Source organism: Eucyclogobius newberryi, unplaced genomic scaffold (assembly GCF_026437365.1).
Source record: "Eucyclogobius newberryi isolate DKJ021-1_F unplaced genomic scaffold, fEucNew1.0.hap1 SCAF_15, whole genome shotgun sequence".
Lineage (NCBI taxonomy): Eukaryota > Metazoa > Chordata > Actinopteri > Gobiiformes > Gobiidae > Eucyclogobius > Eucyclogobius newberryi.
The window spans coordinates 5,583,784-5,599,797 of NW_027315779.1; the positions used below are offsets into that span (position 1 = coordinate 5,583,784).

The 16,014-nt window shown below is 43.7% G+C and overlaps 1 protein-coding gene across 1 annotated transcript in view; it reads left to right on the plus strand.

Annotated features, from left to right (window-relative positions):
• LOC140360558 (replication protein A 70 kDa DNA-binding subunit-like) overlaps positions 1-16,014 on the plus strand; it is a 64,921-nt gene that overhangs the window by 32,853 nt on the left and 16,054 nt on the right. The window contains exon 16 of the mRNA XM_072445809.1: positions 12,550-12,726. Coding sequence (XP_072301910.1) covers positions 12,550-12,726 — 177 coding nt within the window. The remainder of the gene's footprint in view (positions 1-12,549; positions 12,727-16,014) is intronic.

Here is a 16,014-nt window from a genome sequence, read left to right on the forward strand (position 1 = left end):
TTACAATAATATTATAAGCTATAGCGGTTGCCACAGCTGCCCTGAGTCTGACAGAAGTATGCACCAAAATCCTTTCCAAATGCATTAATTCTGTCCATTCAGCCAATAACAATAAACAAATCATTTGAATAAAAATTTTCTCCAAAACTAAAACCCACTGCTTACGTCAATTCATTCCCAATCACAGGAGCTGTTGTCGCAGAGAAATTACCACAGTTTATGTAAATTGAATGTGTGCAAGTCTTTCTTCGTGAAGCTACACAGAGATTAGACTGAAGAGGATTTTCTGTAAGGCATAAAAGCCAAATTTATATGAACAACTGAGGATTTTGTCATGTTTAAAGTGACTGCTTCTTAGTGCCATTTGAATGTATGAGCATTTAGACAAACAAATCCAGTCAGTCTAGCATTCGTTGTAAATAGACCAGGCCCGAGGCTGTGTTGTCCTATGACTTCATGGATTAGTTGTGCGTCTCTCCTGTTCTCGCTGTGCACTGCAGATAGTGAAGCTTCTGTGTTAGAAGAGTAACACATTACAAACTCTATGAGAAACAACTGACTTTTTAGCTCGAAGTAGGATAAACGTCATTTGTGTGTGTCAGTCGCCATCGTCTAATGAATTAGCTTTATCTTTACAGTCTGCCTTATCCCTCATGCTTACTTATGAATCACTTACAGTTTGCCACAAGATCAATTTTGTTATTAAATTTAAAAGATTGAATAATGTCAGAGTTGCCAGAGGGTAGCTGGACACAGGAGAGTGAGAGAAAGTCACTTATAGACTGCAGACTAAGGATGGACTAAAGCAAGGCCAAGTGCTATACAAGGCTACTGTGGGAGAGAGAAAAGACAACAGGGATTTGAAGAAGTGATATGGGAGTGAATTAGTTTATACACAACAACAACAAGGAGCAGCAATTAATTTCTCACAAGGACAATGTCAAAAAACTTTCTGAAGGTGAAGTCACCCGCATGATTCCAAATATGAAGTTATGTCTTATGTATTAAGGTGGAGGCTCATCCAGGCCAAGCACGAGTCAGGTTTGTGGCAATGCAAGCCTTACAGTCAGCATGCTTCTTTTTCAAAGGATTTAAGTGCAATAAAACCTTCCAAATGGCTAAGAAGTGACATACTTGGACTTTAACTGTATGCACATACAGTAAGTACATGTATGTGTGTTTTTATGAAGAAAGGCCATTGCCAAGGCCTATGGAGAACCAAAAAAAATAAAAACAAGCTTAACCGTAAATAAGCCTGGATTAAACCAATACAAGTATACTGGCTTGTCAACAAGAATGATTTATACCTATAATTCCATAACGTATAGCCAACCATTGATGATTTTATATAAAATACTATAATTTATCAAAAGCAACAAGTCCTAGAGATAAGATTACTTTGAGCCGTTTTGATGGATTTGATCATTAATCTGGGCAGGCGTTATAGTCCATGCACTGAAGCTGGTGGATAATATTTTGCCGTATAAAGTCCCTTCAGCCATTTAGTCTCGTATCATTATGCATATAATTAACTCACCATTAACTCCTTAAAGTGTTATTTCAGATTTGTACAGGGTTTACCTTTAGATGAAAAGCACCAGTTTCACATTTCCTGTTTAGTACAACTTGGACTTCATGAACAGATGGGAAACATAACCAAAATGTACTCGATAATTCTCCATCTGTAACTGTCCACTCATTTTAATAATGAGATTTTCACATCAGCAAACATCTGCCCGCCGTATTTGAAGTAACTCCAACTACTTTTAAATGTTTTATTTAATTTTTTTTATTTTAAGAATTCACCACTCATGCAGCATGAGCACTATTAATCTCAGGATACAATTGTTTCTTTGTCTATTTATGTCTTGTCCACTGAAGTATGTCTACTCGTGTGTAGATGTGATGCAACCATGTATCAAAAACTCTTTCAACCGAAAATGCTTGCCCCACGTTCTTGATTTCAAGGGTTGTCAAAAGTATCAAAGATCAGATAATAATCAATACTAAAACTAGTATCAAAACTAGATAATCATGTGAGAAAGTAGTTACTAAAAAAATCCCATTCCGGCACAGTTTTATAATGATCTTGAGCTTCCTATTGTAAGATATATTACCATTGTGTTGTATTTTGTCTTAAAAAAAATCTTAAATTATCATTGCAGCTATCTCTCTCTTTTACACAGTAACACAAGAACATCATGAGCTTTAAATTCAATATTTTGCATTTTTTTAATTTTTGTGACACTAATTTATTATTCAGTTATTTCAGTGAACAAGCTTTCTTCAATATGCTGCTAACCAGTTTAATCATGTTCAAAATTGCTTTACTTTCAGTGCTCTTCTAAATAGAAGTTTTTCCTCCTCTGCTGGCTATTTGTTTTCACAATAAAATACCTTATACATTATTTTGTTTTATATCAGAATATCGCATAGTATAATGGGCACTGTTGCCACACTTACAATAATATTTGCTGTGATTACCACGATTTGTGTCCATATAACCTTCAATGCTTTTACTCATTATTACAGTAATTGCAAACTTTAGAGTAGCATTCCCTCTTCTGACTGAAATGAAAGAAATGAAAAAAATGTACAGTATATGTTTAAAAAAAAAGGCATTTTTACCAGCGTTGCCTTTCCGTCAGTTCTGCCTTGTTTAGTTTAATTGAACAAGTTTAAAGGTGTTGTCACTGCCCAGGAACATTACAGCTCCCCAACCATTAGCTTACAGTCAAAAGCTGCATTCTCATTTCACATTCTACCTGTTTCCTTCCAGAGTGAATAGGTGTTGGCGCATAAGCTATTTCTAATTAAAGGAGCTGTTTGTGTGTGAGGCGTTTAGGGACCTGCATTAAAGTTGGCATGTGAAACCGCGTCAATTATGTGAAGTCGATTTTCACTTGGTCGCCCTTCCACATACACATTTTAATTGCGTTTAGGTGCCAGGAGGTGACACTGGGATTTGATGTGATAAGAATGCAAGACTATTTTAAAAAGTGGCATATTTTTAGCGGAGGTTCGTGGATCTGTATCCTGGGGTCTGTATGGATTTATTTTTGTGCATGGTTTTAGTCTTGCCGTTTCTAAGTCCTCCTCATGCTTAAGGTTAAGACTATAACTGAAGGCTGCGTTTTTTCACACAAGAATACAGAAGGAGAGAAAACAGCGCTGAGGCTGAGAGATGATGACAAATGCACAGGGATTTATGGAGAGAAATGTAGATGTTATGGAAGCGCCCTGGTCCACTTTCAGTTGACCTCTTTGTAGCATTTTCCACAGCGGCTGCCAATTTACCTCCCAGATCAACAGGGGTGGAAGGAGTACAGGCATTTGCATTTCAGTGGCAGAAATCTTCATTACAAGTAAAAGTGCATGTTAAAAGAAGATGCAATTGTACCCCATTTTTCATAATATATAACATCATCTGAAAGGTATAAATTATATAAATTATGATTTGCATTTTTTATGTAAATCTCAAAATTGGTAGGTACATTTCCACACCAGTTTTGTTAAGCTTGGATGGTAAAGGGTCTGGGTTTGGCCTAAGAGGACTAAAATGCTCCAGATCATCAGGAGAACTTGTGTGGAGATGTATGTGGCTCTGCTCAGCTGCCTCATTGTTCTAGTCATGGATTAGTAGAACATTAATGGATGATCACAGTTTCAATTTTACATTACATACTTTCCCCTCACTTACAATCCAAATAAAAAGTATGTAAATATTGATTCTTATGATATTAAAGGATTTTTCTTTATCTGTCAGCTAAAGAAAAGCATGAGGAGGACTTAGAAAGATGGACTGAGCTTTATGACCCACATGGGGAGGACATCAACACCATCACAGAGTGCATCACGGACTACATCAACTTCTGTTTTGAGAACATTGTTCCCTCCCGGACGGTGCGGTGTTTTCCAAACAACAAGCCATGGATTAACCGTGAACTGAAGGCTCTGCTGAAGGAGAAGAAGAGAGCCTTCAGGTCAGGGAACAAGGAGGAGCTGAGGACTGTGCAGAAGGAGCTGAGGAGGAAGATCAGGCAGGCTGAGGCCGGCTACAAGAGGAGGATGGAGGAGCAGCTGCAGCAAAAGAACATTCAGGGAGTGTGGAGGAGCCTGAAAACCATCTCGGGCTTCAAAATCCCCCCTGCCCAGACAGAGGGGGATCTACAGTGGGTGAATGATTTAAATGCTCACTTCTTGAGGTTTGATCGGTCACCCGCCCCTCCCCCTGCACAGCTGCATGCTCCCTCTTCCACAGCTGGACAATGCCCTGCATCTGTTCCTCTTCGCTTATCTGCCCCGGACCATCAGCTCCCCACTTCGCCTGGACTCACCCATCCCCCCAGCACACAGTCCCCCTGCCAACCACTGACTGTCACAGCAGCACAGGTGAGGAGTGAGCTGAAGAGGATTAAAGTGAGGAAGGCAGCAGGACCTGATGGCATCAGCCCCAGGCTCCTTAAGTCCTGCGCAGATGAACTGTGTGGAGTTATGGAGCATGTCTTCAACATGAGCCTGAAGCTGAGGGTGGTACCACAGGTCTGGAAGACCTCCTGTCTGGTACCTGTGCCTAAGACACCGCGCCCCAAAGACCTCAACAGCTTCAGGGCAGTGGCTCTCACGTCCCACCTGATGAAGACACTGGAGCGGCTAGTCCTGGACCACCTCCGCTCCACCGTGAGCTCAGCCATGGACCCGCTGCAGTTTGCATATCGGTCTGGCGTCGGAGTGGAGGACGCCGTCATCTCCCTGCTGCACCGCTCTCTCTCTCACCTGGAAAAGCCTGGCAGCTCTGTGAGGATTCTGTTCTTCGATCTTTCCAGCGCCTTCAACACCATCCAGCCGCTGCTCCTGAGGGACAAGCTGGAGACGGCTGGTGTGGAGTATGACCTGGCAGAGTGGATCCTGGACTACCTCACAGACCGACCCCAGTTTGTGAGAGCCCGGAACTGTGTGTCTGACACTCGGACCTGCAGTGTGGGGGCGCCCCAGGGCACTGTCCTCGCCCCCTTTCTCTTCACCCTTTACACTGCAGACTTCAGACATGACACGGACAGCTGTGTCCTGCAGAAGTTCTCTGACGACTCTGCCATCATCGGACTCATCACGGACGACGATGACGCGGAGTACAGAGGACTGGCGCAGGACTTTGTGGACTGGTGTCAGCGGAACCACCTCCTCATCAACGCGGGGAAGACCAAGGAGATGGTGGTGGATTTCCGCAGACGCCACCCCACTGCCCCCTCACCAGTGAACATCCAGGGACGGGACATTGAGAGAGTGGACTCGTACAAGTACCTGGGTGTTCATCTGAACCACAAACTGGACTGGACTCATAACACAGACGCACTGTACAGGAAGAGAGTCGGCTCTACCTCCTGAGGAGACTCAGGTCTTTTGGAGTGACAGGGCCACTCCTGAAGACCTTCTACGACTCTGTGGTGGCATCAGCCCTCCTGTACGGTGTGGCCTGCTGGAGCAGCAGCATCACAGAGAGGGAGAGGAGGAAGCTGGACAGAGACATCAAGAAGTCCAGCTCCGTCCTGGGCTGTGCTCTGGACTCGGTGCAGGAGGTGGGGGACAGGCCCTGGCTAGATTCACATCTATGCTGGACCATGAGTGTCACCCCCTGCAGGACACTCTCTCCGCTCTGGAGAGCAGCTTCAGTGAGAGACTGATCCACCCTCGATGTGTGAAGGAAAGGTTCCGTAGGTCTTTCCTTCCTGCTGCTGTCAGACTTTATAACAAAAACTGTTAGTACTGAACACTCGCAATACTGACCTAACCTAATACTGATGTGCAATTCTGTCATATGTGCAATTGCTGTTGGAATTCATGTGCAATTACTGTGAAATTACTATGAAATTCATGTGCAATCTATGTGCTGTCGTGACACATATTCATGTGCAATTACTGTCGTGATCACATGCAATGGTATTTATGTATTTATTTATTTGTCTATGGGAGTTTTTATTTATTTATAGGAGATCTTCTACTGAAAGTGTTTTTCAGACTTCCTATAAGTGATCTGTTCTTCTGTATCTGCCACTGTATCTACCTGCGTTGCACCAATGAAATTTCCCCATGTGGGACAATAAAGGAATATCTTATCTTATCTTATCTTAGATACAGAAAGTCTAATGTAAATTCCCTGTTTGTCCACAGTGTAACAGACATGTCTTTTTAAACAGATTTGTGAGTTCAAATGGAAATAGAAAAGCTATGACGCTATCCATCAATATTGAATTATATCCCAGATACATATATTTCTTCTTTTAAAGAGAAAGTTTAATTTGTGGATAATATTCTTCAATAGCTTTGTGATCTAATTCCTTCCACTTCTGCTTTGTCTTGCTCACAACGTCCACCCTCTCCTTCATCTCGGTAGAAAGCTTGAAGACCTCTCATGAGTTTACAGAATGTGACGTGGCAGGCGCGGGAGGAAGTAGAGGAGTTGGGTGGGCGGGTGCAGCTGTAGCTAACGGGTGATGCTTATAAAAGGTCTCTTAGTGTGATTTTGGGAGTGGGTACGTGCCGTGCGGCGTCGGCCCCGGCTATAGACGGATGGGTGGACAGATTATGTAGACGTGAGTCAGCGGTGGGCTTTTGGGGAGAGAGGGATGCAGGCACGTTACTGTGAGGGACAGACGCTGTGGAGGTTAAATGGACAGGAGATTAACTCAGACATCTGCATTTAAAGAGGGCACAAGGGCAGAGTGGTTACCTTTGGGCAAAGAGCTTAGTGGTTTGATATTTTTCTTAAGATGCAGGTGAGGGTGACTCAGAAATGCTTCTATAAACCTTTTAGTTTCAAGGTTAGGATCAAAATCGAATATTGCTTTGCTTACGTTATAAAAGAATATTCATGTCACAATACAATTGCATCAACTAAAACAATAATCGTGACTACAGTATTTCAAAAGCAAAATTAAGTCTTTTATATTCAATCTATAGTTTAAAAATACATCTAAATATAAAGATTTTTTTAATCTGCCTGTTTTTGACAGATTAATTTTTTTGTCATTGAAAGTTCAATTTGACAATGCCTGACAATGAGAATCAAAGAAAATTAAATATTTCCCTGTTTCTCAATAACCGTCACACTAAAACTTTATATTGTGGCATACAAAGGATTAAATATAAAACGTTAAGGCTCCATGAGGCAATATTTCGATCAGGCTAACCACAGCTGGCATTAATTTGGGTAAGAATGATTCAAACTGACCCTTCATATTGGCAAAAAATGAATAAAAATACCTAGACTGCTTGAGCTGTAATCAATGCATACTTAGCTTGTATAGAATATTACACTTGATCTATTTCTTCAGAATCAGAAAAGGTTTATTGGCATTGTAAATGAACAGAATTGACAAACATAGTTGATTCGGTGCAACATAAAACGATGAACAATGTTAAAACAACCTACCAGTATTTAAAATCTAAAAGAAAGACTATTTAAATCTTTATTATTTAAATCTGCTATAGGCTAAACAATTATATACAAATAAAAATAGGCTTACTATGTACACAAATCTTAATGTTACATAGAGAAGACATCACCGCTTGTGGCCGGACACAGAATTGTATATTTGGTTGTGGTCAGACAGGTGTGAACACAAATCCTATTTGTAAATGCAACAGCAGCAGTAGTAGCAGCAGTAGTTTCAGCAGTATTAGCAGCAGAAGCATCAGCATCAGCAGCAGCAGTAGTAGCAGCAGCAGCAGCAGCAGCGGCGGCAGCAGCAGCGGCGGCAGCAGTAGTAGCAGTAGCGGCAGCAGTAGCAGTAGCAGTAGCAGCAGCAGCAGCAGTAGCAGCAGCAGCAGTGGCAGCAGCAGCAGCGGCGGCAGCAGCAGCAGTGGCAGCAGCAGCAGCGGCGGCAGCAGCAGCGGCGGCAGCAGTAGTAGCAGTAGCGGCAGCAGTAGCAGTAGCAGTAGCAGTAGCAGTAGCAGCAGCAGCAGCAGCAGCAGCAGCAGTAGCAGCAGCAGCAGTAGCAGCAGCAGCAGCGGTAGCGGCAGCAGCAGCAGCAGCAGTAGCGGTAGCGGCAGCAGCAGCAGCAGCAGCAGCAGCAGTAGCAGCAGCAGCAGCGGTAGCGGCAGCAGCAGCAGCAGCAGCAGTAGCGGTAGCGGCAGCAGCAGCAGCAGCAGCAGCAGTAGCGGCAGCAGCAGCAGCAGCAGCAGCAGCAGCAGCAGCAGCAGCAGCAGCAGCAGTAGCGGCAGCAGTAGCAGTAGCGGCAGCGGCAGCGGCAGCGGCAGCAGCAGCAGCAGCAGCAGCAGCAGCAGCAGCAGCAGCAGCAGCAGCAGCAGTAGCAGTAGCAGAGGCAGTAACAGTAACAGTAACAGCAGCAGCATCAGCAGTAGCAGTAGCAGCAGCAGCAGCAGTAGCAGTAGCAGCAGCAGTAGCAGTAGCAGTAGCAGCAGCAGCAGCAGTAGCAGTAGCAGCAGCAGTAGCAGTAGCAGCAGCAGCAGCAGCAGTAGCAGTAGCAGCAGCAGCAGCAGTAGCAGTAGCAGCAGCAGCAGCAGTAGCAGTAGCAGCAGCAGTAGCAGCAGCAGCAGCAGCAAGAGCTTGGCCCTGGTCCCGGATCTTGACTTTGATGGACTCCTTCAGGCCGACCTTAGTAATGAGTCTGGCCCAGCGCTGGCTTGTGCTTGTTGTTGTTCAGATTGCATTTTAAAGCATTTCATTTTGACTTCTGGCTCTAATTCTAACATCTTGTTTAAGGCCTGGTCCCTTGGGAGAATCAGCCGCTGGGGATTGTGGGGGAAAGATTTTTCTGCTTACTTACATGTGCTGTGTTTGTTTACCGCCCTTTGTGGAGTATGTGCGCGCCGACATGTGTGTCCTTCCTGTGCGCCACGGTTCAGGAGCATTCTTCATATTTATGTTTATGGAAATGTGGCATCGTCGCTCTCCACAGGATGAGAGAATAGCCTTTCCCCTAAAAATTTGCATTTATTTCCTTTTCACAGTTGATTTTCGCAGTGTGAGTTCTGCTGCCTAAGGTGCTAATATCTGTTTAAATTACGGCAACATCTCTGCATTTTAATTTGATTCTGTTTGACTGTGTACACGCTCAATTTAGATTCATGACGCAGACAGGTTTAGGGCTTTGAATCTGTATTGCAAATGTGTAAGTTTGGCTCTTTGCATATAACCTTGTGTGGAGCTGGTCCAAATTGGCCTGTTTGTGAGTGTACATTAGCACAGTTTACGTATCAGAGGAAGAAAGAGCAGCGCCTCCCAACTCCATCTATTATTCAAGGAGCTCACACTCTCCCTCTGCTCCTTTTAAATTGTTCCAAGTTTGTTTGGAAGTCAAATAGAGATATGTAAACAGCATGGACCCACCAGCTGGTTGGACTTGTTGGAAACCACTTTACATATCATGCCAACTTCTCTCTAAGTTAGCTTTATTGTTTTGCGTTTTTTTTTTCGCTATTCAAAGATCTGCGTCTGCAAAAATATGTTGTCCAAAAATACTGTGGATATAATCAGAGTCAACGTGTTTTGGAGAACTTTTACCGTATTTTCCGGACTATAAGTCGCACCAGAGTATAAGTCGCACCTGCCAAAAAATGCATAATAAAGAAGAAAAAAAATGATATAAGTTGCACTGGAGTATAAGTATATAAGTATAAATATAAGTATAAATCACACCCTGGCCAACATTATGAAGAAAGGTGCGACGTATAGTCCGGAAAATACGGTAAAAGAAATGTCATTGTCAAAAATGTCAAAAGGTGACCGAAAAACAGATCTCCTCAAATCAGATCTCCCCGAAAGGGAACAAGCGGTAGAAAATGGATGGATGGATGTCATCTTATTGCACAAAGAAACGTTCAAAAGCAGTGCGTGGTCCCAAATATTTCAGCGTTATCTGTTACACAAGCCATTGCTCATTGTGTTCCTGCCACCTGCCGTCTTGTTGCACTTGCAGGGCAGCCTCCCACATGAACGCCGCTCTGATGAAATGTCCCGTGTTTGCATTGTACTGGTTTTCTATGGTCTTTTGAAAAACTTCACAGACTCAACTCTCAACAACGTGGCAAAAGCGAAATAGCATTGCAGCAATCAAGAGAAAATAATAAAAAACCTAGGTTGAGTTTGGAAATGGCATGATTTCGAGCTAAGATTTGACGCTCCCGTGTGAGAGATGAGTGACCCGATGCTCAGTGGGGGGGTGTCCTCAGCAGGGGAGACGGAATACAGAGCGCACCATTATTCTGATGCTCTGTCAGTCTGGCACTGGCTGAGTAATGGAGCTGATCTTTGCAGGGAAGGATTAATGTGATAAAAATACAAAATAAATGGAATGTCTTTATTAGAATGTAACAATGCACTCAAGTCACAATTCAACACACACATGAAATTCATTCTTTCATAATTTTATTCACATTAGCAAAGTGACATTTTCTTTAAAAATATGGACATGGTTCAGGGCTCAAAATTGCGACCGTTTTGGTTGTAAATACGTCCAAAATCCAGTGCGCACTACAGGGCGCACTGGATTATAAGGCACACTGTCATTTGTTGAGAAAATGAAAGGCTTTTAAGTGCGCCTATGACAGAAAGTATTTGCCAAGATAAATAGAGCAGTGAGCAGCAGTGAAGAACTTACTTTTCCACAGATCTAAAAGCCAATTGCAAACCTAAACTCAGTTTTCTGACCAGATGAAGTAAATCATGTGAGTCAGAGAAAGTCCTACACATTTCATGACTTTCGTGACTCAGTGACATCATCGCAGCAGTGGTTATGTTTATGATTCTAGCAACATACGCTGCTAAGCAGTGCTGGTGATACTTTGCTTGTTCATGCTTGGCATTGGATTGAAAAACAGATCAAACAAAGCTTTTAAAAGTGGTATAACATGTCTGTGGTGGACATAGTGTTATTTTTATATTGTGTATATTTTAAATAGCCTGCCAAAGCAAAGATAATTATAACAGCTAAAATTTCTCAAGTAAGCTATAGTAAGAGGGACATTAGTCATATCCTTGGATACTTCATCATTGTCAAATCATGTCTATTTTTGAAAGTAAAAAAAAAAAGTTGTCTTCTGTGGTGATGCCCAGTGAGTTCTTTCAATTTGGATTTGCGCTCCTAAATTTTGGTCTGCGCTTCTAAGTTCATAAATTTGAAAATTAAAAATATGTGCTCCAAGTAAACAAGTTAATTTTAAGATATTCCTTTATTGTCCCACATGGGGAAATTTCATTGGTGCAACGCAGGTAGATACAGAGGTAGATACAGAAGAACAGATCACTTATAGGAAGTCTGAAAAACACTTTCAGTAGAAGATCTCCTATAAATAAATAAAAACTCCCATAGACAAATAAATAAATACCATTGCATGTGATCCCGACAGTAATTGCACATGAATATGTGTCACGACAGCACATAGATTGCACATGAATTTCACAGTAATTGCACATGAATTGCACATGAATTCCAACAGTAATTGCACATACGACAGAATTGCACATCAGTATTTTGAGCCCTGTTGTATTAACAACATTGATTGTGATAATAAAATGAATAGTCAAATGGATAATTCAATTAAATAATAAATAAATATGCCCAAAATCACAAGAGTAGTTGCCTTGAGTTTTCATAACATTACATGAAACATTATTAAATAAATGAATACAAATAATTATCAGAGAATCAGCCCAGAATTGGTTGCACTTATACACTAGTTGTTTTGCGTCATGATTTATATTCCGGTAATTTTAATTAGTTAATTAGTTACAGATGATGCATTGTCACATTTATAAACACGGTTTGGTTTGAGCTTTTCCTTAAATGTTTGAGCCTTGTCCTTGAGCCTGTCTCATTGTGTCTCAATGTAATATAAAACACAGAAACAAACCCCATGCTTATTATGCAGCTGAAATATGGTGCAGGTAACAAAGGTTGCTCAGGACAAAAATATGCGAGCAAAACAAATGAATGAACGAAAACAATAGTGAGGTAACCACAAGGACAGCCAATCCGAGTGGGACAAGGACGATGCTTCTTTATGAATGCTTATGAAGGATTTAGAAATAACAATAATCTTACTTGATTTCCCCCCCACTTTTTATTTAGATTGTATTGATTGTGGCTCAGTGTTTAGAGTGCGTGTCCAATGTGCACATGAGCAAGACACTTCACCCAACCTGATCTTGACCTTGGCTTCGACTATAGTTTAGTACCACCAACATTTAATTAAATGAATAATGCACACAATTTTAAGTAAATGAAAAGTAAAATATGAAAAATGCTAATTAATAAATCAAATGTTAATCAATTAGTATCTTTGTCAGTATGTTTTCACCTGTTTTAATGTCAAAAATGGGAAATAATCTTAATTACAGTAATTTCTATGTGTTAAATGCTATTTAACATTGCCTGTGTGTCACCACAGTGTGTATTTGATGCCACGATTTGTGCATAAAGAGTTTAAGAGCAGAGACACATGTTACTGCTGCAAAGGGAGAGATTTAGAGAGATTTAGATGCAGACGGCTCATGTTTTGACTGCTCCTTCCTTTTGATGTCTCTTTCAGGCGGATTACTTCAGCTGCGTGGCTACAGTGGTGTACATACGTAAGGAGAACTGTCTGTACCTGGCTTGTCCCTTCTCAAACTGCAACAAAAAGGTCCTGGATCAACACAACGGGTTGTACCGCTGTGAGAAATGTGACCGCGATTACCCCAACTTTGAATACAGGCTCCTGCTTTCTGTAAGGACACTGCACTGTTACAAATGAACAATTTTGATTTTCTAGTCTTTATTGTGCTGGACAGTTTTCAGTGTGGAATGAAGGTGAAGAGTGGGGAGAGAGTAACATACATACTCCGTTTTCTATTATTAATTGTAGAAATTACTTAAATTTGAGATGTTAACTCTCTTTTAATTCTATGGATAGAGCATTTACGCTTGAACTAGAAGATTTGTTTTGAGTCCAATACAAGACATTATTTACCATTACAAGATCTATTATGTGATGGTCAAAATGTGCAGATTTAATGTTATTTGTAAACATATGTTGTGATTTGTAAGATAAGATAAGGTAAGATATTCCTTTATTGTCCCACATGGGGAAATTTCATTGGTGCAACGCAGGTAGATACAGAGGTAGATACAGAAGAACAGATCACTTATAGGAAGTCTGAAAAACACTTTCAGTAGAAGATCTCCTATAAATAAATAAAAACTCCCATAGACAAATAAATAAATACATAAATACCATTGCATGTGATCACGAGTGTAATTGCACATGAATATGTGTCACGACAGCACATAGATTGCACAGGAATTTCACAGTAATTGCACATGAATTGCACATGAATTCCAACAGCAATTGCACATATGACAGAATTGCACATCAGTATTAGGTTAGGTCAGTATTGCGAGTGTTCAGTACTAACAGTTTTTGTTATAAAGTCTGACAGCAGCAGGAAGGAAAGACCTACGGAACCTTTCCTTCACACAGCAAGGGTGGATCAGTCTCTCACTGAAGCTGCTCTCCAGAGCGGAGAGAGTGTCCTGCAGGGGGTGACACTCATGGTCCAGCATAGATGTGAATCTAGCCAGGGCCTGTCCCCCACCCCCTGCACCAAGTCCAGAGCACAGCCCAGGACGGAGCTGGACTTCTTGATGACTTTGTCCAGCCTCTTCCTCTCCCTCTCTGTGATGCTGCTGCTCCAGCAGGCCACACCGAACAGGAGGGCTGATGCCACCACAGAGTCGTAGAAGGTCTTCAGGAGTGGCCCTGTCACTCCAAAAGACCTGAGTCTCCTCAGGAGGTAGAGCCGACTCTGGCTCTTCCTGTACAGTGCGTCTGTGTTATGAGTCCAGTCCAGTTTGTGGTTCAGATGAACACCCAGGTACTTGTACGAGTCCACTCTCTCAATGTCCCGTCCCTGGATGTTCACTGGTGAGGGGGCAGTGGGGTGGCGTCTGCGGAAATCCACCATCATCTCCTTGGTCTTCCCCGCGTTGATGAGGAGGTGGTTCCGCTGACACCAGTACACAAAGTCCTGCGCCAGTCCTCTGTACTCCTCGTCATCGTCGTCCGTGATGAGTCCGATGATGGCAGAGTCGTCAGAGAACTTCTGCAGGACACAGCTGTCCGTGTCATGTCTGAAGTCTGCAGTGTAAAGGGTGAAGAGAAAGGGCGCGAGGACAGTACCCTGGGGCGCCCCCACACTGCAGGTCCGAGTGTCAGACACACAGTTCAGGGCTCTCACAAACTGGGGTCGGTCCGTGAGGTAGTCCAGAATCCACTCTGCCAGGTCATACTCCACACCAGCCGTCTCCAGCTTGTCCCTCAGGAGCAGCGGCTGGATGGTGTTGAAGGCGCTGGAAAGATCGAAGAACAGAATCCTCACAGAGCTGCCAGGCTTTTCCAGGTGAGAGAGAGAGCGGTGCAGCAGGGAGATGACGGCGTCCTCCACTCCGACGCCAGACCGATATGCAAACTGCAGCGGGTCCATGGCTGAGCTCACGGTGGAGCGGAGGTGGTCCAGGACTAGCCGCTCCAGTGTCTTCATCAGGTGGGACGTGAGAGCCACTGGCCTGAAGCTGTTGAGGTCTTTGGGGCGCGGTGTCTTAGGCACAGGTACCAGACAGGAGGTCTTCCAGACCTGTGGTACCACCCTCAGCTTCAGGCTCATGTTGAAGACATGCTCCATAACTCCACACAGTTCATCTGCGCAGGACTTAAGGAGCCTGGGGCTGATGCCATCAGGTCCTGCTGCCTTCCTCACTTTAATCCTCTTCAGCTAACTCCTCACCTGTGCTGCTGTGACAGTCAGTGGTTGGCAGGGGGACCGTATGCTGGGGGGATGGGTGAGTCCAGGCGAAGTGGGGAGCTGATGGTCCGGGGCAGATAAGCGAAGAGGAACTGATGCAGGGCATTGTCCAGCTGTGGAAGAGGGAGCATGCAGCTGTGCAGGGGGAGGGGCGGGTGACCGATCAAACCTCAAGAAGTGAGCATTTAAATCATTCACCCACTGTAGATCCCCCTCTGTCTGGGCAGGGGGGATTTTGAAGCCCGAGATGGTTTTCAGGCCCCTCCACACTCCCTGAATGTTCTTTTGCTGCAGCTGCTCCTCCATCCTCCTCTTGTAGCCGGCCTCAGCTTGCCTGATCTTCCTCCTCAGCTCCTTCTGCACAGTCCTCAGCTCCTCCTTGTTCCCCGACCTGAAGGCTCTCTTCTTCTCCTTCAGCAGAGCCTTCAGTTCACGGTTAATCCATGGCTTGTTGTTTGGAAAACACCGCACCGTCCGGGAGGGAACAATGTTCTCAAAACAGAAGTTGATGTAGTCCGTGATGCACTCTGTGATGGTGTTGATGTCCTCCCCATGTGGGTCATAAAGCTCAGTCCAGACAGTGGTGCTGAAGCAGTCCCTCAGAGCCTCCTCGCTCTCAGCAGACCACATCCTCACCTCACGGGACACCACAGGCTGCCTGCGCACGATGGGTTCATACACAGGCCTCAGATGTACAAGGTTGTGGTCCGAGCTGCCCAGGGGAGGGAGGGGGGAAGAGGAATAAGCCTCCTTGGTGTTGGCAAAAAAACAAGTCCAATGTTCTATTCTCTCTGGTGGGGCAGGTAACATACTGGGTGTATGTTGGTAGAACAGAAGAGGGAGAAGCGTGGTTAAAGTCACCAGAGATGAGGAAGAGAGCCTGTGGATGCTGTGTTTGCAGCCTACAAGTGCAGGAGAGCAGTGCTTCACGAGCATTTTCAGCATTGGCAGACGGGGCCACATAGACTGCGATCAAAATCACATGTGAGAACTCCCGGGGAAGATAATATGGCCTCATGCCAATAGCCAATAGTTCAATATCCTTGTTACATAGCTGCTCCCTCATTGTGCAGTGTTTGGGTTTGGACCAGCTTGTGTTCACATACACCGCCAGACCTCCACCTCTTTTCTTCCCGCATTCTCTCGTTCTGTCCACCCGCAGCAGATGAAAATTGTCCAAACCTACAATAGAGTCTGGCATTTCTGCTGTTAAC